General features: G+C 39.9%; 1 protein-coding gene across 1 annotated transcript in view; it reads left to right on the top strand.

Annotated features, from left to right (window-relative positions):
- cnmd (chondromodulin) overlaps window positions 1-21,159 on the top strand; it is a 72,019-nt gene that overhangs the window by 15,426 nt on the left and 35,434 nt on the right. Inside the window, exons 3-6 of the mRNA XM_043691168.2 lie at window positions 2,843-2,983; window positions 3,346-3,459; window positions 19,185-19,338; window positions 20,250-20,494. Coding sequence (XP_043547103.1) covers window positions 2,843-2,983; window positions 3,346-3,459; window positions 19,185-19,338; window positions 20,250-20,494 — 654 coding nt within the window. The remainder of the gene's footprint in view (window positions 1-2,842; window positions 2,984-3,345; window positions 3,460-19,184; window positions 19,339-20,249; window positions 20,495-21,159) is intronic.

Raw genomic sequence — 21,159 nt, forward strand, 5'->3', positions numbered from 1 at the left:
CTCTTCCAGCACCACTGATCCAGAATCTGGTTTCCAGCATCTGCAGTCATTGTTTTTACCTTATCAAATATTTACAGGCAGTCACACATTTGTCTTCAATTTTTTGTTACATAGTGGAGCTGTTTACCATGTTACTTGAGTATCATCTGTACACAATTAGTTATGTAATTGTAGTCAGTGTGAATTCAGAAGTGAAGATTCAGTCTGATGGATCTCTCTAACTTCTTTGAGAATGCCTACTTGAATAGATATGAAGTAGGTTCAATGAATGGTGCACTGTGACCTTCAAACTGTGATTTTAATAATTGAATTCAAAGGTATGCACAATTGTAGAGTATGGATATGGAACAGGTTAAATTAATGAATACAGTAGTTATGTTGAACTGAATTGGTATGGGGAGTGGGCTGATGGTATTCAAAGTTGGTGATGAGAATTGTCATTTTTTATAGAGTACCTGAATCAGAAACTTATGTAAAGTCGCCAGATGTTTAAAACGGTACAGGTGGGGAGAGGCATTCAGAAATTGAGATGAATTAGTCAATGTACTGTTAATAGACAGCTCAAATAAGATAAAATTTGATGCAAGCAAAGTAAGTGTCTGTACAGGAAGGAAAATATAGCTAAACTTACTCACAAGTGGTGATAAAATGGTTAAGAATTAAGTTGAAAAAGATTTGGGTACCCTTAGTTAATTCAGTACAGTAATCATAAGCTAATAAGACATTGAACTACATAGCTAAATGGTCATCAATTGGGTAGAATAATGGTCAAGTTTTAATACTGCTTTTGTCAGGCTGCATGTTGATTACAGTATTTAGTTCTTATCACCAAGAAAGGAAAATATGTTCGGGTGCTGGAGGTAAGACAGCATAAGGCTGATTCCCAGAGTAAGGGGCTGGGTTCTGAGCAATAATTGAAGAATGTTGAACTTATCATTCGAAAAGAAATATTATCTGAGAGGTGATGTTACTGAGGGAAAGAAGATTGTTAACTGTATTAGAAAAAGTGAAGCCAAAACATTAATTCAAGGAGAAAATTATAGAAAATATTTCCTATGAATGCCAAGTTTTAAGACAGACATCAAGAAGTTTTTTCAGGATACAAAAAGGTTTGCTTCCACTTTGTGATGAGGAATCAGCAAATATTAATGCATGGAAATACAAGTTGAAACAGATGTAGAAGGAGTTGCAAGTTTGCACGTATTATTTTACATTATTGGACAAAGTCAAAATCTGTCTCAATAAATGATTAACATGGTATAAACTTCCAGATAAGAGTCAAGGCTTACTGCTTGCACCATTCAAAGAAAATTGGATGGTCCGGTGACATTAGGATCAATCTGAATGTATGAAACAAGCTGAAGGTGAATGGCCTTGCTCTCACAATGAATTGGATGAATGCCACACTAAATGTTCTCAATTCCTTTCAAAGGATTTTTACGACTACAGTGGTAAAACTAACATCTTTAATTTAATGTTTTGAAATATAAATGGAGCCCGGTGCTGATTACTTAATCTGGATAATGGTGTTGAGAACAGTGAATCTGAAACCTTGTTCAGTATTAACCTTTTTGATGTGAGAAATGATTGACTTCGGTTAACTGATGTAATTCACTTCAGTTTCTGAATGCGCAACAATCTGATCTGATTTATGTGACTCTTTCTTCTATGAAGACATCATGTTAGTGCTCTGAAGTAAAAGAAATGCTTTTCCAAGGACATTGCATTATCCCTGCCTCCCCCCCCTTTCACTTCAGTGTGAATAGACCTTCCTGGTCGGCTGTGTTTAGATAAATGGAAGTGGGCAGCCTTGCCCACATCTACAATTTATCTGAGAAACTGCTCAATTCTCAAAAAGCCATTTGGACATATGATGGCTTCAGATGAACTGCGAAGAATCAAAACCATTGTACAATATACCGCACAGAAAAATGAATTAATTGCTTTTAATGTTTGGTCCATCAACATTGCTGTTATGTTAACGTGAGGTTATTTAGTCAACAGCTTAACAAGTGGTAAAAACAATTCAAGTATGCTAATCTAGCAACCTAATGAATGATACCTTCATATAATGCATTGACCACAAAGTATACCTTTCTCTTTATTAAGGTAACAGTTCAGTGGTTCGTCTTTACCAACATTGCATTGAAAGATACTTCATAATTTTAATCCTCCCTAATTAGTTTAGCAAGTTCCAATTTCTATTTATTTACTAAAGAAAACCAACTGACTTGGGTTTGTGTATACCATTTGCCCACACTGATGATGTTTGATTTTTGACTGCAACCAAACAGGAGCTGTGCAATGGATTGTAGCTTTCTTATGGCATTAATGACAAAGACTATAAAGGAGCTGTCTGCATGAGTATCTGCTGTATGTTGCATAGTAGCTGGTTTAAAAGCCTTTTGGGAGAAGTCTGAGAGCAAGTTTCACTCAGTAAATTATGGAGATTTTCTTCTTTAGCACTTGGATTTGGCTTAATGCCTAACTGAAATATATACAGCGAAATCAGACAGCACACTGCAGCGGTGACTGGAACCAAATTGGCCAAATGGGAAATTAGGCAATTTCCTGAAAGCCCCAATGAATGGTTTCAAAGTGCTTTATTATTCTGCATCCTCCTTGATCCATGAGAGTGCCAGGGAATCCCAATGCTTTTTGGGGGCAGCAGAAGTCCATCTCTATTAGACCAAAGTCAGTCCCATCTGACTTCCGTTTGTGCTTTCTCAACTAAAAACAAATATCCCTCTTTCTCTCTTCTTTTCAAATGTGGCAGCATTGTACAGAATGTTCTGCACTTTGTATTTAACCATTTCCTTATAGTAATAATGTTGGTTTACAGATATACAATATGCATTATAGCATGAGCGTCAATGGAAAGATAAAAGATGGATCTCTGGAAATTGACACTGAGAACAACCTTGAAACATTCAGGACTGGAAGTGGCAGTGAAGAGGCAGTGGAGATTCATGATTTTCAGACTGTAAGTCAAATACTGTGTCTTCAATCTTGAGAACCCATTTTCTTTTGGCTTATCCACAAGTATATTGTCATAATAATCTGGTACATTAAGCATCATGAATTACATTTTATTTGCTTATGATTGAAACCATTTGTAACAATAGGCCTCATTAGATATTATTCGCTATAAGATCAGGTGCTTGGACTTGTAACCTTCCAACTGAGGGGTCACTGAGCTCTGGTTACTTAGCTAATGATGACTTGAGAACAAAATTAACAATGTGTGAATGTAATTTTTGATTTGTACCATGTTTCAGTGGAACTTGATAGGAAGTGTGGATGTGCTTGCGAGCTGTTTAATTGTAACTCATTGCTGTGTTACAGGGAATTACAGGAATTCACTTTGCTGGAGGAGGGATGTGTTACATCAAAGCGCAAGCTAAAGCACACCTGCCTGATATTGAGAACATGAAAACTGAAGCAATTGCACTTGAGCTTGTAGGTGTTATGTGGTTTTAATGTTTATGGTTTTAGAAGACTAACACCCAGGTAACATAATCTTTAAATGGAGAAAGCAAGCATTTTGATGCCATTTCGAGTTAGCGCTTGTAGAAACTTTCATTCGAATTGATGCATAATTTGCAGGTTCTCGTTCAAGACCTCATTGCCATGTCAATCAAGTGGAGACGCAGTTTGCTGCAGGGCAGATTTTTTTTTTCCCCTTGAGTATGACATTCTGATTCAGAAGAGAATCTGGCCTAGTTGCCCAGATACTGTGAAATTCATACAGTTGGACAGCTGAGAAAAACCGTCTGAAGTCTACTCACTTACCGTCCCAGTGGGAAAGCAGGGGAATGAAAAAACAAGATCTATGTGCAGGTATAAAATGTAGAAGATGCGTTGCACAACTTAAACAAACGAATAGTTTTATCAGCCAGATAAAATAGCACATGCAGTAATTACTGAAAGCAGGGAGCAAATTCAATTTGGAAGTCTTTAATATTTGTCTCACCCGTTATTATATTATATTATTTGCATATGCCAGCCCTGAGCTAAGTCTATTTTACCTGAATAGCTATGATATATTATACTTTCGTTCCTGTTTATTATCAGTGGGCCTAGTCCACCTGGGGTAATTAGTAGAATTACTGATGAGGCAAACAGTCCTTTAAATAATATGTATCAAGATAAATTGAGAACTGCAAACATGTTTTAATCTCGCATGTAGTGTTTAATTAGACTTTAATTTTTGACCATACATGTAATATTTGACAGTTAAGGTCTTTGGACAAAAATGGAATTTGAGGGACTATGTTCAATTACAATTTTTAATGGAAAATTTAACGTGCTTTTTAAAAACCTGACAAGGTTTAAAGAGTTCCTGACTTGTAGTTGCAAATGCTGTTTAGAAGCTGATCCAAGTCCACATGCAGCATTATAACTTAACACAGGTAGTATTCTAGTTTGCTCTATTAATGTACGACAAGAATAATCAGCTTTAGTGCCTTTGTACAGCATAAAACTGGTGTCTAACCCCTTTTTAATTCACCAGAAAGAAGTTGCTTCAAACTGTTACCACTATCACAGAAAGGGTCAAAGCTCTAATTGTGATGGTGCCAGTGGCCAAGAGGATGTCCCTATTGGTCTATGACCCCACACACACAGCCCATGTATCAAAGGCATCAGAAAGAATTTATGTTGATCTTCGAGAAATAGGATGAATGTGGCTGCAAGTGAAGAAGTGACTTTCACAACAAAGGACATAAAGTAAATTGAATTGCATTTAGCCCACCAGACAAGAACAGCAACAGAAGGGACTCCTGGCAGTTTAAAAATGTCATTAGAAATAGAGATGATTGTGTCAAATGTCTCCTGCCTTGAATTAATAGAAGTATAAAAGGCTGAGGATGTGGGCTTCCGCAACATGCACGGTAAGGGTCTTTTTTTCTTACCCTTCAATAATGCACCTCATTTTCTGATTTTAATGATTAGCCAATGATATCAATGCTGAGTTCATATTAAAAGCAGTTCAGCATTTGTTCACCTCCTATATTAGCTGTCCTGCAATGATACTGAAAAGGTAGTTAATATGGATCATTGTTAATATGGATCTCTCTCTGTACAGATTAACCTGGGTTGTCTGAAGTCCAAGGACATGCACCACATGCACTGTCACAGCAAATGCAAGTGCTATTTTATACAGCCTCAAATGAAATTGAGGCACTCAAACTAATAATGATGATTGTATGATACATTAGTACACTGATCACTGAAGATGTAATACAGCCACTAGTCAAGGGCAAATTGAAATGACTGTTTCAAAGTCACAGGTAGTGCGAGATGGAGATGCTGACGTAAAAGTAGCTGAGTATGGAGCTGAGAAGGTTGGTTTTCATAACGTTTCAGCAAACACATCCCTCGTTAGTTTTGTTGCACAAGCAGGGAGTTGAAGATAAGTCTTCCTACCTAATGGATAGTTTTTGATTTGCCAATTCCTATGTCAGTAGTGTTTTGAAAAATTCTCTGATTCTCATTGTATTTGACCTGGAATCAAATCTTAATGTTCCACAAAGACTGATAAGTTTACTTATAAGATATCCAGTAGTATAGCTTTTGTGGAAAATTAAGTAAGCCTAGAACACATGCAGAACTTTTGGAAATATGGCCCTGTGCATAAAGCCTCCTTTTGGTCAGAATTCCGTGGGCCATATCCGAGAAAAGCTGGAGAAACCTTTTGAGGGGATATGCAAAAGACACTATCCAGTTCAAGAGCTTGATATTATTATATCCTTGTATTATGATTCAGTAGAGTTATATATTGGGTAATACTGACACATCTCTAACTGCAAGACTCTTAGACTTCTTATTAGAAGGTGCAATGCAGCGCCTGCATTAGCGAAATGGACATTTAGGTATAATTGGGAATTCCAAGAACAAAATTTCAAGAACAAAAATGAATTCAATGATGGATGAGGAGCTATCTTTAGTCAGGAGCTATCTGTAAATCAGTCAAGGAGAGATACTTAATTGAAGTGAGTGCTCAGAAGACATCTGGAAAAGTTCTAGCAGGATACAGTTTCACCCTCTAGTACAATATTTGAGCATTGAGGAAACCATTCACCAATACTGAGCTTGATGCCTCTCTTTCCACTGATGTTAACTGATGTTAAAACAGGACTTTGATTTCTGTTGTCTGGAAAGCTTTCTCAGCTATTAAATTATGTTATGTATTAGTCCACATGTGATTTACACCTGGAGTAAAGTACACCAAACAACCAGGTGGAATTAACATGGTAAAATAATTTAAAATGTTACTCTCCTCCCCCCGACTTAGAACAAAGACAATTTACAGCCCAGGAGCAGGCCTTCGGCCCTCCAAGCCTGAGCCGATCCAAATCTACTGTTTAAACCTGTCGGTCAATCCCTAAGCATCTGTATCCCTCTGCTCCCCACCTACTCACGCATCCGTCCAGACACATCTTAAATGAATCTTAAATGCCTACCTCTACCACTGCTACTGGAACCGCATTCCAAACGCCCACCACCCTCTGTGTGAAGTACTTGCCACATGTATCCCCCTTAAACTTTCCACCTCTCACCTTGAAAGCATGATCTCTCGTTATTGAATCCTTCACCCTGGGAAAAAGCTTGTCATTATCCACCCTGTCTATACCCTTCATAATTTTGTAAACTTCAATCAGGTCCCCCCTCAATCTCCTTTTTCTAATGAAAATAAACCTAACCTACTCAACCTCTCTTCATAGCTAGCACCTTCCATACCAGGCAACATCCTCGTAAACCTTCTCTGCACCCTCTCCAAAGCATCCACATCCTTTTGGTAATGTGGCAACCAGAACTGTACACAGTATTCTAAATGCAGCCGAACCAATGTCTTGTACAATTTTAACATGACTTGCCAGCTGTTATACTCAATACCCCATCCAATGAAGGCAAGCATACCATATGCCTTCTTGACCACTCTCTCCATCTATGCAGCAACCTTCAGGGTACAATGGACCTGCACTCCCAGATCTCTCTGACCATCAACTTTTCCCAAGGCTCTTCCGTTCATTGAATAATTCGCTCTAGAATTAGACTTACCTAAATGCATCACCTCACATTTGGCTGGATTGAAAGCCATCTGCCACTTTTCTGCCCAACTCTCCAGTCTATCTATATCCTCCTGTATTCTCTGACAGTCCCTTATGCTTTCTGCTATTCCTCCACTCCATTTTGTAATAGTCCCACCTTCCCCAGAATCGGTCCCAATGTCCAACAAATCTGAACCTCTCCCTCCTACACCATCTCTTAAGCTACATGTTCATCCTGCCTATTTTTTTATTTCTACCCTGGTTAGCATGTGGTACTGGTAGTAATCCCGAGATCATTACCTTTGAGGTCCTCCTCTTTAACTTCTCTCCTAGCTCCCTGAATTCTTCATTCAGGATCTCATTTCGTTTTCTACTTATATCGTTGGTGCCTATATGCACCAAGACAACTGACTGTTCACCCTTCCCTTTTAGAATGCTCTGCAGCCGATCTGTGACATCCCTAACTCGAGCACCTGGGAGGCAACATACCATCCGGGAGTCCCATTTTCGGCCACAGAACCGCTTATCAACCCCCCTCACAATAAAGTCCCTTATGACTATGGCCCTACAAGTCTTTTTTCTGCCCTTCTGAACAGCAGTGCCCACCACAGTGTCATGAACCTGGCAACTGCAGCCCTCCCCGGTGAGCCAGCTCCCCCAACACTATCCAAAATGGCATACCTGTTTTGGAGAGAGATGACACCTGCACTGCCTTCCTACTCTTTTTCTGTCTTTTGGTCACCCATTCACTGTCTCCCTCAACAATTCTAACCTGTGGTGCTATCCACGACCTCCTTAGCATTGTGGATGCTCCACAGTGAGTCTATCCGCAGCTCCAGAACCGTCATGTTGTCAAACAAGTCAGACACGTTCCTGAGCTCCCACATCAAGCAAGAGGCACATGCATGGGTCTGAGGTCCCCTGCCATTGTAAAAGCTTAGCTTTATATGAACTAACTAAAACCAAACAATGCCCTTAAATATATGAAAAAGAAAGATAAAGAAAAAATAAAAGCCTTACCTTACAGAATCTGTTTCTTCCAGTTAGCGGAGGGGGGGGGGGGGGGGGGGTGAGGGAGACACTACATGTGTACTATCTCAGGTTTAGCAACTGCCCAAATATAAATTAAGCCCTTACCTTCCAGGCAGCCCTCGCTTCACTCTACCTTCTCTCCTCGCCGCTCTGTCAAAATGGAGCTTGGTGATTATCAGAATTTCAGGAAACATTATCGGATTTGAAATATAATAAGTGTTTGTTGACAGTGTTCGCATCTACATTCACTGCTTCCTGGGATGTAATTTCACAGCAAGCTCCCTTAAATAGTTCACCAAAGAAGACATGATCCATCTTTGCAGTGTCTACAACACATGCCACAGGGAATGTTCAAAATGATTTTAAATGTTACAGACCTGAGAAAAGATATTTGCAATGACCTGCAAAAAAAAAAGAGGATCATGCAGCTCAACTTAAAGTTATGAAGGATTAAGAGGAATCAGGTCTTGTTGGTTGAGTGTAAATTAAGTCTACTGTTCAAAAAAAAGATTAATTATACATAAAAAAATTTAAGCAGGAAACATTTAAGATCCACAAGCCATGCAAAACCTATCAACAAACTGGAACTGAAAAAAATACATGTATGGTTCAGATTAACAAAACTAATTTAAAATTTCAGTAATACAGACAAAATTCAATTTAGACAAATGCAACATGCATTCCAAATCAAACATGTGTAATTTAATTGTGACTTCAGTGTTAAACAAATCCATGTATGAAATTCATTTAGAGTCACGTGGAAGCAGAGATGTTCTTTTCAAGTGATTTTTCTTCCTAAAACAACAAATTGCAGCTTTTTAAAAAATATGGATAAATTGTATGATTTATGGGTTTGCTATCCACTGTACAATTTGAATAGCAAGTGTAAATGTGTTACCATTCAAGGTCTTCCTTTCTAATGTTGAGAGGCAGAACCTAACTTGTAGAGAATCCAGACATGAACTTGGAGGTTAATACAATACTGAGAAAAGCAAGAAACTTTCTCTAATTGATATGGAACTTTCATAACCCTCAAATTTAACATTCTAAAATGAGGCCTCCACTCTCCCTTCAATGGATCTAGAAGCCAAGACAAAACAATAATATTGTTGTGCACAACAAGCATATGCTGCAGAAAGTCTTCTCAGCTAAATATTTCATTTAGTCATGCTCTAAGTTACTGTGTTATATTGGCGCAGCTAGCCTGAGTCATAAGGACAGCCTTCTGACTCCACTAACCCCTTCCACCTCCCCAGAACTCTTCTCAATTTCACTTCCTGCACCACCAGAAACCAACAGCCACTCCCTGCCAACAGTCTGAACCTTAGGATCTAACCTACCCACCTCCACTACTGGACATGACAAACCCCAAATGACATCTTCCCCTCCCTCTCTTGGCACCCAACCTGACAATTCACCTTCACAATGCCTCAGACCAACAAGACCAGAATCCTTAACCACTCCATTCATCTGGCACTCTATCCACCTGGCACCATAATTCCTTAAGCAAATGACCCCATAACCCCACACTTACCTTTTGTCAGCTCCTGTGAATAGGTTAGTATCTAAACATCTAGCAGTGCTGCTGGACATTGAGATTTAAGCATGGCTTTCCGGCTGCTGGCTAAAGGAGTGTAATTGTCCTGTGCTTTCAGGGAGCTGTTTGATTTCAGGTACATTCCTCATTTCTGAAGGAGATGGGATTTGAACTCCAGGCTGGAAATGCAGACCCCTGCCCTAATAGGGAAAGAAAATGGAAGCAGAGTGGCAATTGGATTGCCAATCCTTGGAATATCCAGATCAATCACAATCAGTCATTCAGATTCGCACAGAACCAACTAAGGGAAGACTTTGTGCAGGCAGACAGACTTTGTTATGGTGTGCTTCAAATTGCTCAATACTCTGGGGAAGCAATGCATTCAGCAGCAGTTCATAAAGGGGTTCCAGGGCAGGAGTGTTCAACATAAGGTTCAAGCATGGTTTGCACCTGAGAATAAGCAGTTGTTTGATGCTATTATAGCTCAATTTCTCTTATACTGTTATACTGGCCTCGTGGACAAAATGGTACAAGATCGTAAAGAGCAGAATTTCACATACAATATCGCAAATACCTTGAGCCCGTCACATTAAGGTTAAGCTTAAAAAGACTAAATGTGTAAGGCACAGTGATACTGAGCCCCTCACAGCCTCCTATCAAGTACTGTATTATATTGTTCACATTCTGCAGTGCTGTACTGTGAGAATGTCATTGAGGCACATTCTGACTTCAATAGACAGAAAACATTAGGTCAATTGAAGAATTGCTTGAAAATGTTCTTTGCAAAATAAATTTTGAGCTTTTAGAAAGGAAGAATAGACTTCTTTCATGTACAGTTTCCTTAAGCATGTTACTACCTCACAGTAATCTTACCACACAATCACACCTCTGCTAAAGTAAAGGAGTAAATGAACTTTATTTATAATATGCCTATTATATCCTCACAACATGTTAGAACATGATAAATTATTTTTGAAATGCAGACACAGTTATACAGGCAAACACAGCAACTAATTTATAAGGTTCCACTAACAAGGAAAGAGTGAATGACAATATAATCTATTTTTCATGGTTTTACTTAAAGCAGAATTATCTCTATGAATCACTTATTTCCTGACACAATACGTTGCAAAGCTGGATTAGTACGAAGGTGTGCAATAACAGATATGAGGACAAACAATTGTTACTCTGAAATCTGTCATGGTACACAATCCCTTTGTCGCAGCTCATAATAACAATGAGAGTGTCTTATGTCATAAAGCATACTGCTGCTGCAAGAGCCAGGTGTGTAAATCAAAGATGGTCTGTAAGCAGAACCAACATGCTAGGTAAATGACAACCGATGTCCTTGCAGTAGAGATTCACAGATCTCAGTGTCCAAAGTTCAGTTCTGACACAGAAGTCAAGAAGAGATGGTGCTCAGCAAAGTAGGAAAGGATTGTGTTTCTATCCCTCAAGACAACAAAGTTTCCAGTCCATCTCAACTCACATGTCAGTAGGTATGGCAGAGAGAGAGCAGAACTAAAAAGTGACGACAAGTTTTTGAATGAGCAATAGGTAAGTGTGAGTCTTGCATTTTGGAAAGTCAAATCAAGGTAGGAGTTTCAGAGTGAATGGTAGTGCCATGTAATGGAACAGAGGGATCTTGGAGATCAGGTTCACATTTCTCTGAAAATGAAGAAAGATTTTGGCACACCGGCCTTCATCAGTCAGGACATTGAGTATAGAAGTTGGGAAGTTATGTTGCAGTTATGCAGAGTGTTGGTGAGACCATACTTGGAGTATTTTGTTCAGTCTTGGTCCACTTGTTATAGGATGGATTTTATTAAACTAGAAAGGGTGTCCAAGAAATTTATAAGGATGTTGCCTGGACTCAATGGTCTGAGTTATAGGAAGGGATTGGACAAGCTAGAACTTTTTCTTTCGAACGTAGGAGACTGAGGGGGGGGGCTTTATCGAGGTGTATTAGATCATGAGTGTCATGCATAGAGTGAATACACTCATCCTCGATTCCCAACCCTGGGAAAAAGACTAAGAGAGCATCAGTTTAAGGTGAGAGGGGAAAGAATAAAAGGGAAATGAGGGACATGGTTTTTACACAGAGGGTGGTAGGCAGAAGTGGTTGAGGCGGGTACATTAACAACACTTAAAAGGCATTTGAGCAAATACATGGATAGGAAAGGATCAGAAGGATAAGAGCCAAGTTTAGGGAAATGAGGTTAGTGTGAATGAACATTTTGGTTGGCATGGACCAGTTTGGGCCAAAGGGCCTGTCTCCGTAATGTATAACTCTATGAGCAGGATCAAACAACTGGTAGACCACCAGAAATTGAGGAGGATACATAGAGTACAAGGGGGTACAGTGGAGCAAATGCTACTGAAGTTAATATAGTCACTGGGTGGCGTTCCTGCATGATTCCTGTCTCTGTTACAGAAACTAAGGATTCAGCACTCAGTGGCTAAATGACATTCCTTTAAAATCCACTGTACATGGTAATCTATGATTATCAGTATCCAAGAGAGACACCAGTGAAACCTTCCAGCTGGCCAGCAATTTTACTCTTTTCATAATATAATCAGTTTGGTGAAGTAGTTGAATGTTGTATATTATCCACAATGTAGCAACACAAAGGAGAGAGGTATTTGCAGAGCCTACAATGATTTGATGAAATGTCTTGTATTTAATTAATCTGTTGCTGGGAGGATTCATCTGTAATTATTTCAAGAGCTGTGAGAGCACCATGGATTTCTGTTGATGGATATAGAGGAAGTGTGAAGAGAAGAAAATGATTTAAGCAATTTTTTTTTTCTCCAAGTAGTTTAAGAATAAGTGCCGAAGCTTCCCAATTTAAGTATCTGATGATGCGATATTTGAAATGTTATGTTAATGTTTCACCTATTTCTCCTTCATGGAATGCTGCTTTTACCTTCCTATTCTGGCACGATACTGTTTTGGTTGCTACTCGGGACAGTGAGATTTTGCAGAGCAAGTTTATACAGTGACTGACAGTGGTTTTGGTCTGTATTGCCATGTGATTTCTGAAACATTAAGAAACATGCATCAGAAACCATCCCATCACTTCTAAAACAGGAGTGTAACAGATAAAAGTATCATTAGAATTCACAGAAGAGGAATTAATGCATGATTGAGAGGGACCTTGACGTTTGTGAGAACAGCATGAAATAGACCTGCTCAAACAGGTTGATGTTAAGAAGGAGGATGTGCTGAAAATTTTGAAAAACATAAGGATAGATCAGTCTCCTGGGTCAGTCAGGATATACCGAATGATACTACAGGAAGCGAGGGAAGACATTGCTGCGCCTTTGGTAATGATCTTTGTGTCCTCACTGTCCACTGGAGTAGTGCCAGATGATTAGAGGGTGGCAAATGTTATTCCCTTGTTCAAGAAAGGGAATAGGGAAGATCCTGGGAAATACAGACCAGTCAGTCTCACGTCTGTGGTAGGCAAATTATTGGAGAGGATTCTGAGAGACAGGATTTATGATTACTTGGAAAACTGTAGTTTGGTTAGAGATAGTCAGCATGGCTTTGTGAGGGGCAGGTCATGCCTCACAAACCTTACTGAATTCTTTGAGGATGTGACAAAACACATTGATGAAGGTAGAGCAGTGGATGTGGTGTATATGGATTTTAGCAAGGTGTTTGATAAAGTTCCCCATGGTAGGCTTATTCAGAAGGTAAGAGGCATGGGATATAGGGAAATCTAGCTGTCTGGATACAGAATTGGCTGGCCTATAGAAGACAGAGGGTGGTGGTAGATGGAAATTGTTCAGCCTGGAGCTCGGTGACCATTGGTGTTCCACAGGGATCAGTCTAGGACCTCTGCTGTTTGTGATATTTGTAAATTTCTTGAATGAGGAAGTAGAAGGGTGGGTTTGTAAATTTGCTGATGACATGAAGGTTGGTGGAGTTGTGGATTGGGTGGAGGGCTGTTGTACGTTGCAATGGGACATTGACAGGATGCAGAGCTGGGCTGATAAGTGGCGGGTGGAGTCCAACCTGAAAAGATGTGAAGTGATTCATTTTGGAAAGTCGAATTTGAATACAGAATACAACTTTAAAGGCAGGATTCTTGGCAGTGTTGAGAAACACAGGGATCTTGGGGACCATGTTCATAGATCCCTCACAGTTGTCACCCAAGTTGATAGGATTGTTAAGAAGGCGTTTGGTGTGTTGTTGGCTTTCATTAGCAGGGAAGTTGAGTTTAAGTGCTGTAAGATTATGTTGCAGCTCAATACAGCCCTAGTTAAACCTCACTTGGAATATTGTGTTCAGTTCTGGTTGCCTCGTTATAGGAAGGATGTGGGAGCTTTAGATAGGGTGCAGAGGAGATTTACCATGATGCTGCCTGGATTGAAGGGCATGCCTAATGACAAGAGGTTGAGGGAGCTAATGCTTTTCTTATTGGAGCAAAGTCGAATGAGAGGTGACTGGATATAGGTGTACAAGGTGAGAGGTGTAGGCAGAGAATTTTTCCCAGGATGGAAATGGCAATCACGAGGGGGCATAATTTTAAGGTGATTGGAGGAAGATTTAGGGGAGATGTCAGAGGTAAGTTCTTTACTGCTGTGGTTCTGTTCGCCGAGCTGGAAGTTTTTGTTGCAAACGTTTCGTCCCCTGGCTAGGCGACATCATCAGTGCTTGGGAGCCTAGCCAGGGGACGAAACGTTTGCAACAAAAACTTCCAGCTCGGCGAACAGAACCACAGCAATGAGCACCCGAGCTACAAATCTTCGCACAAACTTTGAAGTTCTTTACTGCCACCGCTGGCAGTGCATTCCATGCACCCACCACTCTGCGTAGAGTCAGAGACATTAGGGACATTTAAGCAACTCTTGGATAGGCGCAAGGAAGTTAGTACAATGAAGGGTATGTAGATTCGTCTTAGAGTAGGATAAAAGATTGGCACAACATCGAGGGCCTAAGGACCTGTACTGTGCGCTATGTTCTGTGATTTTAGGATAAGTGCCTCAAACCAGCTGCACAGAGTTTAAAAAGAAAAACTCAATTTCATTGTGCAAGATCCAAATGGCTGCAATTAACAACCCTCCATGACCAAGACCACATCATTCTGATGAAATTGACCATCCTCTTAGTTCTACTCAGTGAGAAAGATAGCTGTACTGACTCTGACAGCCCCAAACCCCCAGATCACTTTGTCATATGTTGCACTGAGAGCCTGTGGTTGTGGGCGGTGCTGCCTCAGTTTAAGGGGCTGTCCAGTTAGCAGTTGTGGAGGAAAAACCGATATTGAGCTTTTACAAGAGGCATTTTTTACACAACGAGGTGTCATTTATTGCATTGATAGCAAACCGGTACCAGTTACATTGACTTGGTTGGCATGATTATAAGGCTGGCAATGACACACCTGTCTTCATTGGCACCTTGTGCTGAATTAACTTTACTCAAACATTGTGTGACATCATTAGATTGGATGGACCTTTAATGCAGCTTCAACATCAACTCTTTCAGAACCATTACCTTAAACAATATCCATACTGAGAAAAATGGTTTATGTTAGTATTCGTTTGGAATGAGTTAGTTGCTTAAAGGTTGAAGCTGTGGAAATTTTGACACTGACAGCTGGCACTCTTCCCTGTTAAATCTTCCCCTCCTGAGGCACAGCCCTTGAGTCAATGCTCCTGTGATAGTATAGTTGCTGTGGAGAATAGCAATAAGATTGTACTGTACAAATTATATGCCACCAGACATCTTTGCAAGCTGCTTTACAGTCATTTTTACTGGTATTCCTTAACTAAGTTCCATTCTGTGGAGGCATGAAATATATGCATTTTAAGCAAAGATCAGTATCATGAATCTCTACCATTTATTCCAGTTGTCATGACAAACAGGCAGAGTGCTGCTTATGCAATGTCTACATCTTGAAAATATTTCTGTTCATTTAGAAAAGCATCACAATAGTAACAGCTTACTGTCTCCAGCATGACGTTAGAATCCCCAACTCTCAACTATCCCCAGGTTTTAACACTGGTCTGGAGTAATGCTTCCTTGAGTAAAGTATATACAGGTCGATAACGTGATGGTTGCCTTCTTGTGCAACCCCGCATTATAGAAAAATTGCGCTTTAGAAACAGAACTTAAAGTATTGACGATGTAATCGGATCACAGCCAACATGTTTTAAAAGTTCTTGCGGTAGAAACAGTGTCCCTAATTCGTCAATCACCTTACAGCAAATTTGCGTTAACGAAACATGCGTTGTCGCAAAATGACTTGTTTATGTGCGAACATTTTAATGCAACAGGCCAGAGAAAATCACTTGGAATCCTGGAATACATATGATAATCTAAGAAAGAGGGAGATAAAAATGTTCATCATGCTGAAAATGCTGTCTCTAAAAATCCACGTAAGCAGTGTTTCAGGATGTCATCAAACTGCAGTAACCTGACAGGCAGCAAGGATTTAATGGGTGATGGCGGGAACTTTTCTCCGAGGCAGTGGCCCCATCCCCCAAATTAACAAGTCAGTGAGGCCCCAGCTCCACTGGGTCAGGAAACCATCATCTAATTTTACAGTCATCAAGCTGTGGCTTCCAGCTCATCTTAGTGAATACCCTGCCTCTAACAGTTGCTGATCAATCAGATGTTTAGCTGCTATTCAGAGCCAACGGTGTCCTAGAGAATAGTAACCAGTGGTACGTTTCACCTGTGTCAGTCAGGCTGTCCTGAGTGAAGCTTTGGAGGCAGCAGTTAGGTATCAGAGTTTGGGGGGGCGGGGAGGAGAATGGGGATAAAATGGGGCAGTGATTGGCAGTGGCACAATACCCATTGGGCACAGAGTATCTGAACAGATGCCGCCTGAATTGCTGAGTATTTCTCTTTTAATTTTCAGCCTTTATTTCAGATTTTCGGCATCTGTGGTTTTTGTTTTGCTTTTGTCCCATTGGAGGTTTCATGACAGACGTAGAATTTTATATTCGTGACAATTACAACATAATGAATAAGCTAAAAATGAGCTCATGAGCATCCCCACCCAGAGGTGCAATGGTCAGCTATCAAGGAGAGGTATCACTGAATAAATCTGGGAAATCAAACCTAACATTCAGCCAAGTGCTACCTCTAAACACTGTATTCAATTAAAGTGCTTGGAGATGCAATATATATGCTAACACCTCTCTGGAAGGAAAGAGAGAGTGGATTGTATGTGTGTATTCTAAAGTGTACTATTAAAATCAATTGATGTGAAATTAAGATTGTTTATGAACTGTCCTCTCATACTTCAAGAGCTTGCAGTATTTTTTTAGTGTAGGCTGCTGTAAGAGATTTTACAATATGGTTAATGACCATTCATTAATAAAGTATCAGAAAAATAAAAGCTGATTCCTTTGTGGCGGCACTAACCTTTTTCACTAGTCCCAGAAACATTAATTTCAATATGTTGTTTTTCATATGATTAATTATCTAGATTCTTTTGTCATTTTAATTGAATTATTTCAGTTTATAATCATTCAAGTATGTTAAAACTTGAAACCTATCACTGAATCGTAATAATTGACATGGGTTACATTTGTACATAAATATATAGAGAGCTTCCATACTAAAACACCTAACATTTATTGTGTGTGAAATATATTTGAGAAATCTTGCGAAAAATAAATTCGGATAGTTGCTACCTTAACTTGAATTTTGTTTACATGAGATTGCCAAATAAATTGCCAACAGCTGACAATTGTACTTTTGGATATTTGAGTGCAAGACCTTTAAGCAATAGCAAAGCATGCTTGTATGCCTGTCTGAGCAATACAAGGTGCCCTTTTCACAAGATGTTCTACCAAATCCCTTTTCAGAGATGCCTAAAGGGAAACACTTGGAAACCTCTCATCAATCAATTAGATTAGAGAATTTTCCTTGAAGAAGTGGCTTAGCGAGAGGTGGAAGTTTGCTCTTTCTGCACAATAGATGTACACCTGTGTAACCGTGAAGGAATGATATCCGCGATAACTTCAGCATGAGCTTGTCTCTGAAGTACAGCAGGGAGTTTGTCAGAGTTTGATGATGATTCCACCATGTTCACATTGACAAGTGAATCCATGCAGAAGCACTTTTGTGCCAACAGTGCCATCATGTGGTAATGTTCATATAAATGCCAGTAATTCTCAGAGCCATTTTAAGAGGGGGAAAAGCACATTAAGCTGCCCACCTGCTTTTGGATTGTCTGACGGGGGGGATACAGTTGCTTTGTCTCTGGCATTTATGAAATGTAAGTCTTTATTGGAATATTGTAAAAAAAAACTGGAGTCTCTATCTGAAGCAATGAACTCCCTGCCATTACTAGCTGGAATAGTCCAGTGATGTAATATCACTAAATACCAAGCATAGCACAATGCAACTGGTTTTATTAAAACTCAGTAAATGTTCCTGTTTGATGATTTTGAATTACATTTAAGGGAATAGGATTTCAAGAACAATTGCATCAGTCTTTGGAAATTAATATATTCAATAAAAGGCTCAGAACACTATTCCAACGAGCCACCACACACTGCAGCACAGACGAACTTCAGAAAACAGAGGAGAACCACCTATACAACATATTCAAGAAGAACGGATTCTCAAAAAATACAGCCTGCAGATTCTTCAGGAACAAACCACGACAAGCAGACCAAACACAGCCAGAAACCCTAACCACCTTACCATACATCAAAAAAGTTTCAGAAATGACAGCCAGACTACTAAGACCCCTCAGAATCCTAGTAGCACACAAACCCACCAACACTCTCAAGCAAAACCTAACAAACTTAAAAGACCCAGTACAACCCATGGAAAAACCCAACGTCATCTACAAAATTCCATGCAAGGACTGCCACAAACACTACGTAGGACAAACAGGAAGAAAATTAGCCACCAGGATACACGAATACCAGCTAGTCACAAAAAGACACGACCCTCTCTCCCTCGTAGCCCGACACACGGATGAAAAAACCCACCATTTCAACTGGGACAACACATCTATCCTGGGACAGGCTAAGCAAAGACATGCCAGAGAATTCCTAGAGGCCTGGCACTCCAACCACAACGCCATAAACAAACACATAGATCTAGATACCATCTATCAACCCCTCAGAAAATGAACAGGAAGTGACATCACCACAAACCCCAGGAACCCCACCCAGGACAAACATATAAATAGAAAGCAGGAGACAACAGCTTCGCTTCACTTGGAGGTCACCACTGATGATGTTACCTAGCCAGGTAATGAAACGTCTGGATATCAAACCTACACCCTAAATCTCAACCTTCACAAACCTTGCAGGCTCCACATATTTAAGTGATTACTTAAGTATTTGCAGTGAATAAAATTTGAATAAATATAGTTACTTTTCTGGGAAGACTGAACCTTCCATCCTTAAGGAAGGGTTAAAAAAAACAGGTCTCTGCTTTCAACAAATGTTTGAATTATTTTGGACAGTAATAGCAGAACTCCCTCTAGGCTTTCTGTTGTATAACAGATGGTTGATGGCTGCACAATTGTTTGAATAATTGATGAGCAATATGTGATGCATTATCTACTATTCTCTTCTTTAAGGAAGATGAAATCATGCCTGCGAAGTTTGAAGAAGAATCTCTCATCTGGGTTGCCGCAAAACAGCCAGTCAAAGATCACGGCTTCTTGAGCCCTAAGATTTTGGAATTGTGTGGTGCTCTGCCTATATACTGGCTGCGTCCAATGTATACAAAAGGTAACCAGTGATATTGATGTTTATTTGCAAAGTCTAGATAGCAAGATGTTCAGGTGAAACAAAGCCCTGAATTTTCATTCGGAAGTTGGGAGGTCAGAGTCCAGGACAATTATCAACTTTGCAAATCCAACCCAGGAGAAAGTGCTCTAGAGGTTCAGGTTTTTATTCTGGAAGGGAGTGTTTATTAGTAGAAGTTGAGCACGATTTCTGCAGAAAGTAAGTTCAGAGGCAACCACAAGGGCTACACACACTCCTCATACCTCAGCCTGGCAAACCCATGGCACATCATGTTCCACACCCACTTGCCATGGCCCCTTTTACATCCGATGATAACCTATGCCCCTGTGTGTATTGAGGATCTAATAACACAACCAAACTCGGCAGTGTTTGGGAAACCATTACAAAATCTGATTCATCCACATGTTTATGTTTATCTATTATGTCCCCATGTCACTTTATAGCACCTGTGTCAATTAATGCCAACTCATGCCCACTACCTTCCAGCCATTGTCCTCCCATATTCCATGACAGCAATGTTTCCTGCTACTTGGCCAATCTTGTATCCATCCTGCTCCTAACCCTTTTATTCCTTGAGCTCTAACACAGCTGGCAGGCCTGGTATGCAGCAGTTTATGTAATGACTTTTGGAAGCCTACATGCATTACTTCAACCACATTATCTTCATCCACCCTCGCTGTGACATCATCAAAAAGCTGAAGAAAGTTAATTAAGCATGAACAGCCTTATTTTTAATTCGGTATAAGGCCGGTGAGTGCAGAACGCATTTGTCCCATTAATTTGAGCTGGATTCAACCCAAGTGTGATAAATGGGTAACATTGCTTTTAGCGTTTAAAAATAAAATTTGCTTGAGGGTAGTCAAATTGCCCTGTAATCGCTGCTTTGTTTACAGAAGGTCAAAGGAAGAGACGATCAGTGGATGATGAGAGACCTCGAATATTTGAACCTTACTACAATGAGTATGACTATGGCATTGGTGCTGTAGACGAATATGGCCAAGTTGTGGGTGCAGCTGCTGAAGTTGACATTGACACAGCTGATGTCCAAGCTCAGGATGCAAGAGCAGAACAAAGAGTAAATGACACAGCTCCAGAAGAAGGGGTTCCATCTACTTTCAATGCAGAAAACCCCTATCATGTAAGTATTGATTACCCTTGAGGCACTCAGGATTATTTTACAAGGCTTGTATGCGGCAGTTAATGAAATAGCAGAGCCTTGATAAGCATGGGTTACTGTGCCAGAAACTAATTCAACATTTTAAATAATGCATAAAAGAACTACAAGCATCCAGGAGATTTTCAGTTTTACATTATACTGCCTGAGTCCCTGGAACATATACGTACTTTACTATCAGGTTCAGATATTATGATCAGAGTCGAGAGTGTAGTACTGGAAAAGCACAGCCAGGTAAAAACAATGACTGCAGATGCTAGAAACCAAATTTTGGATTAGTGGTGCTGGAAGAGCACAGCCGGTCAGGCAGCATCCGAGGAGCAGAAGAGTCAACGTTTCCAGCATAAGCTCTTCATTAGGAATCACCTTCTCCTCAGATATTACTATGTCTGGAGGGACTGTTGATTGCCTGCAGTTGTTGGTGAAATTCTTTCTGTTCTGTCTGTTCTTTCTGTGTATATTAAGGATCTAGTATCACAACCAAACTGGGCAGTGGTTGGGAAACTGTTACAAAACCTGATTCGTCCACAGTAGCATGACAAATCTATTATACACCTAAGCTGGGATTTGTGCTGTGAGAAAGATGGACAGTGTTTTCAAAAGGATTTAGACAGGCTTAGTGATTGTGA

This window comes from Chiloscyllium plagiosum, unplaced genomic scaffold (assembly GCF_037043375.1).
Source record: "Chiloscyllium plagiosum isolate Xiang-an unplaced genomic scaffold, Cpla_swu_hap1 HiC_scaffold_6, whole genome shotgun sequence".
NCBI classification, from domain to species: domain Eukaryota; kingdom Metazoa; phylum Chordata; class Chondrichthyes; order Orectolobiformes; family Hemiscylliidae; genus Chiloscyllium; species Chiloscyllium plagiosum.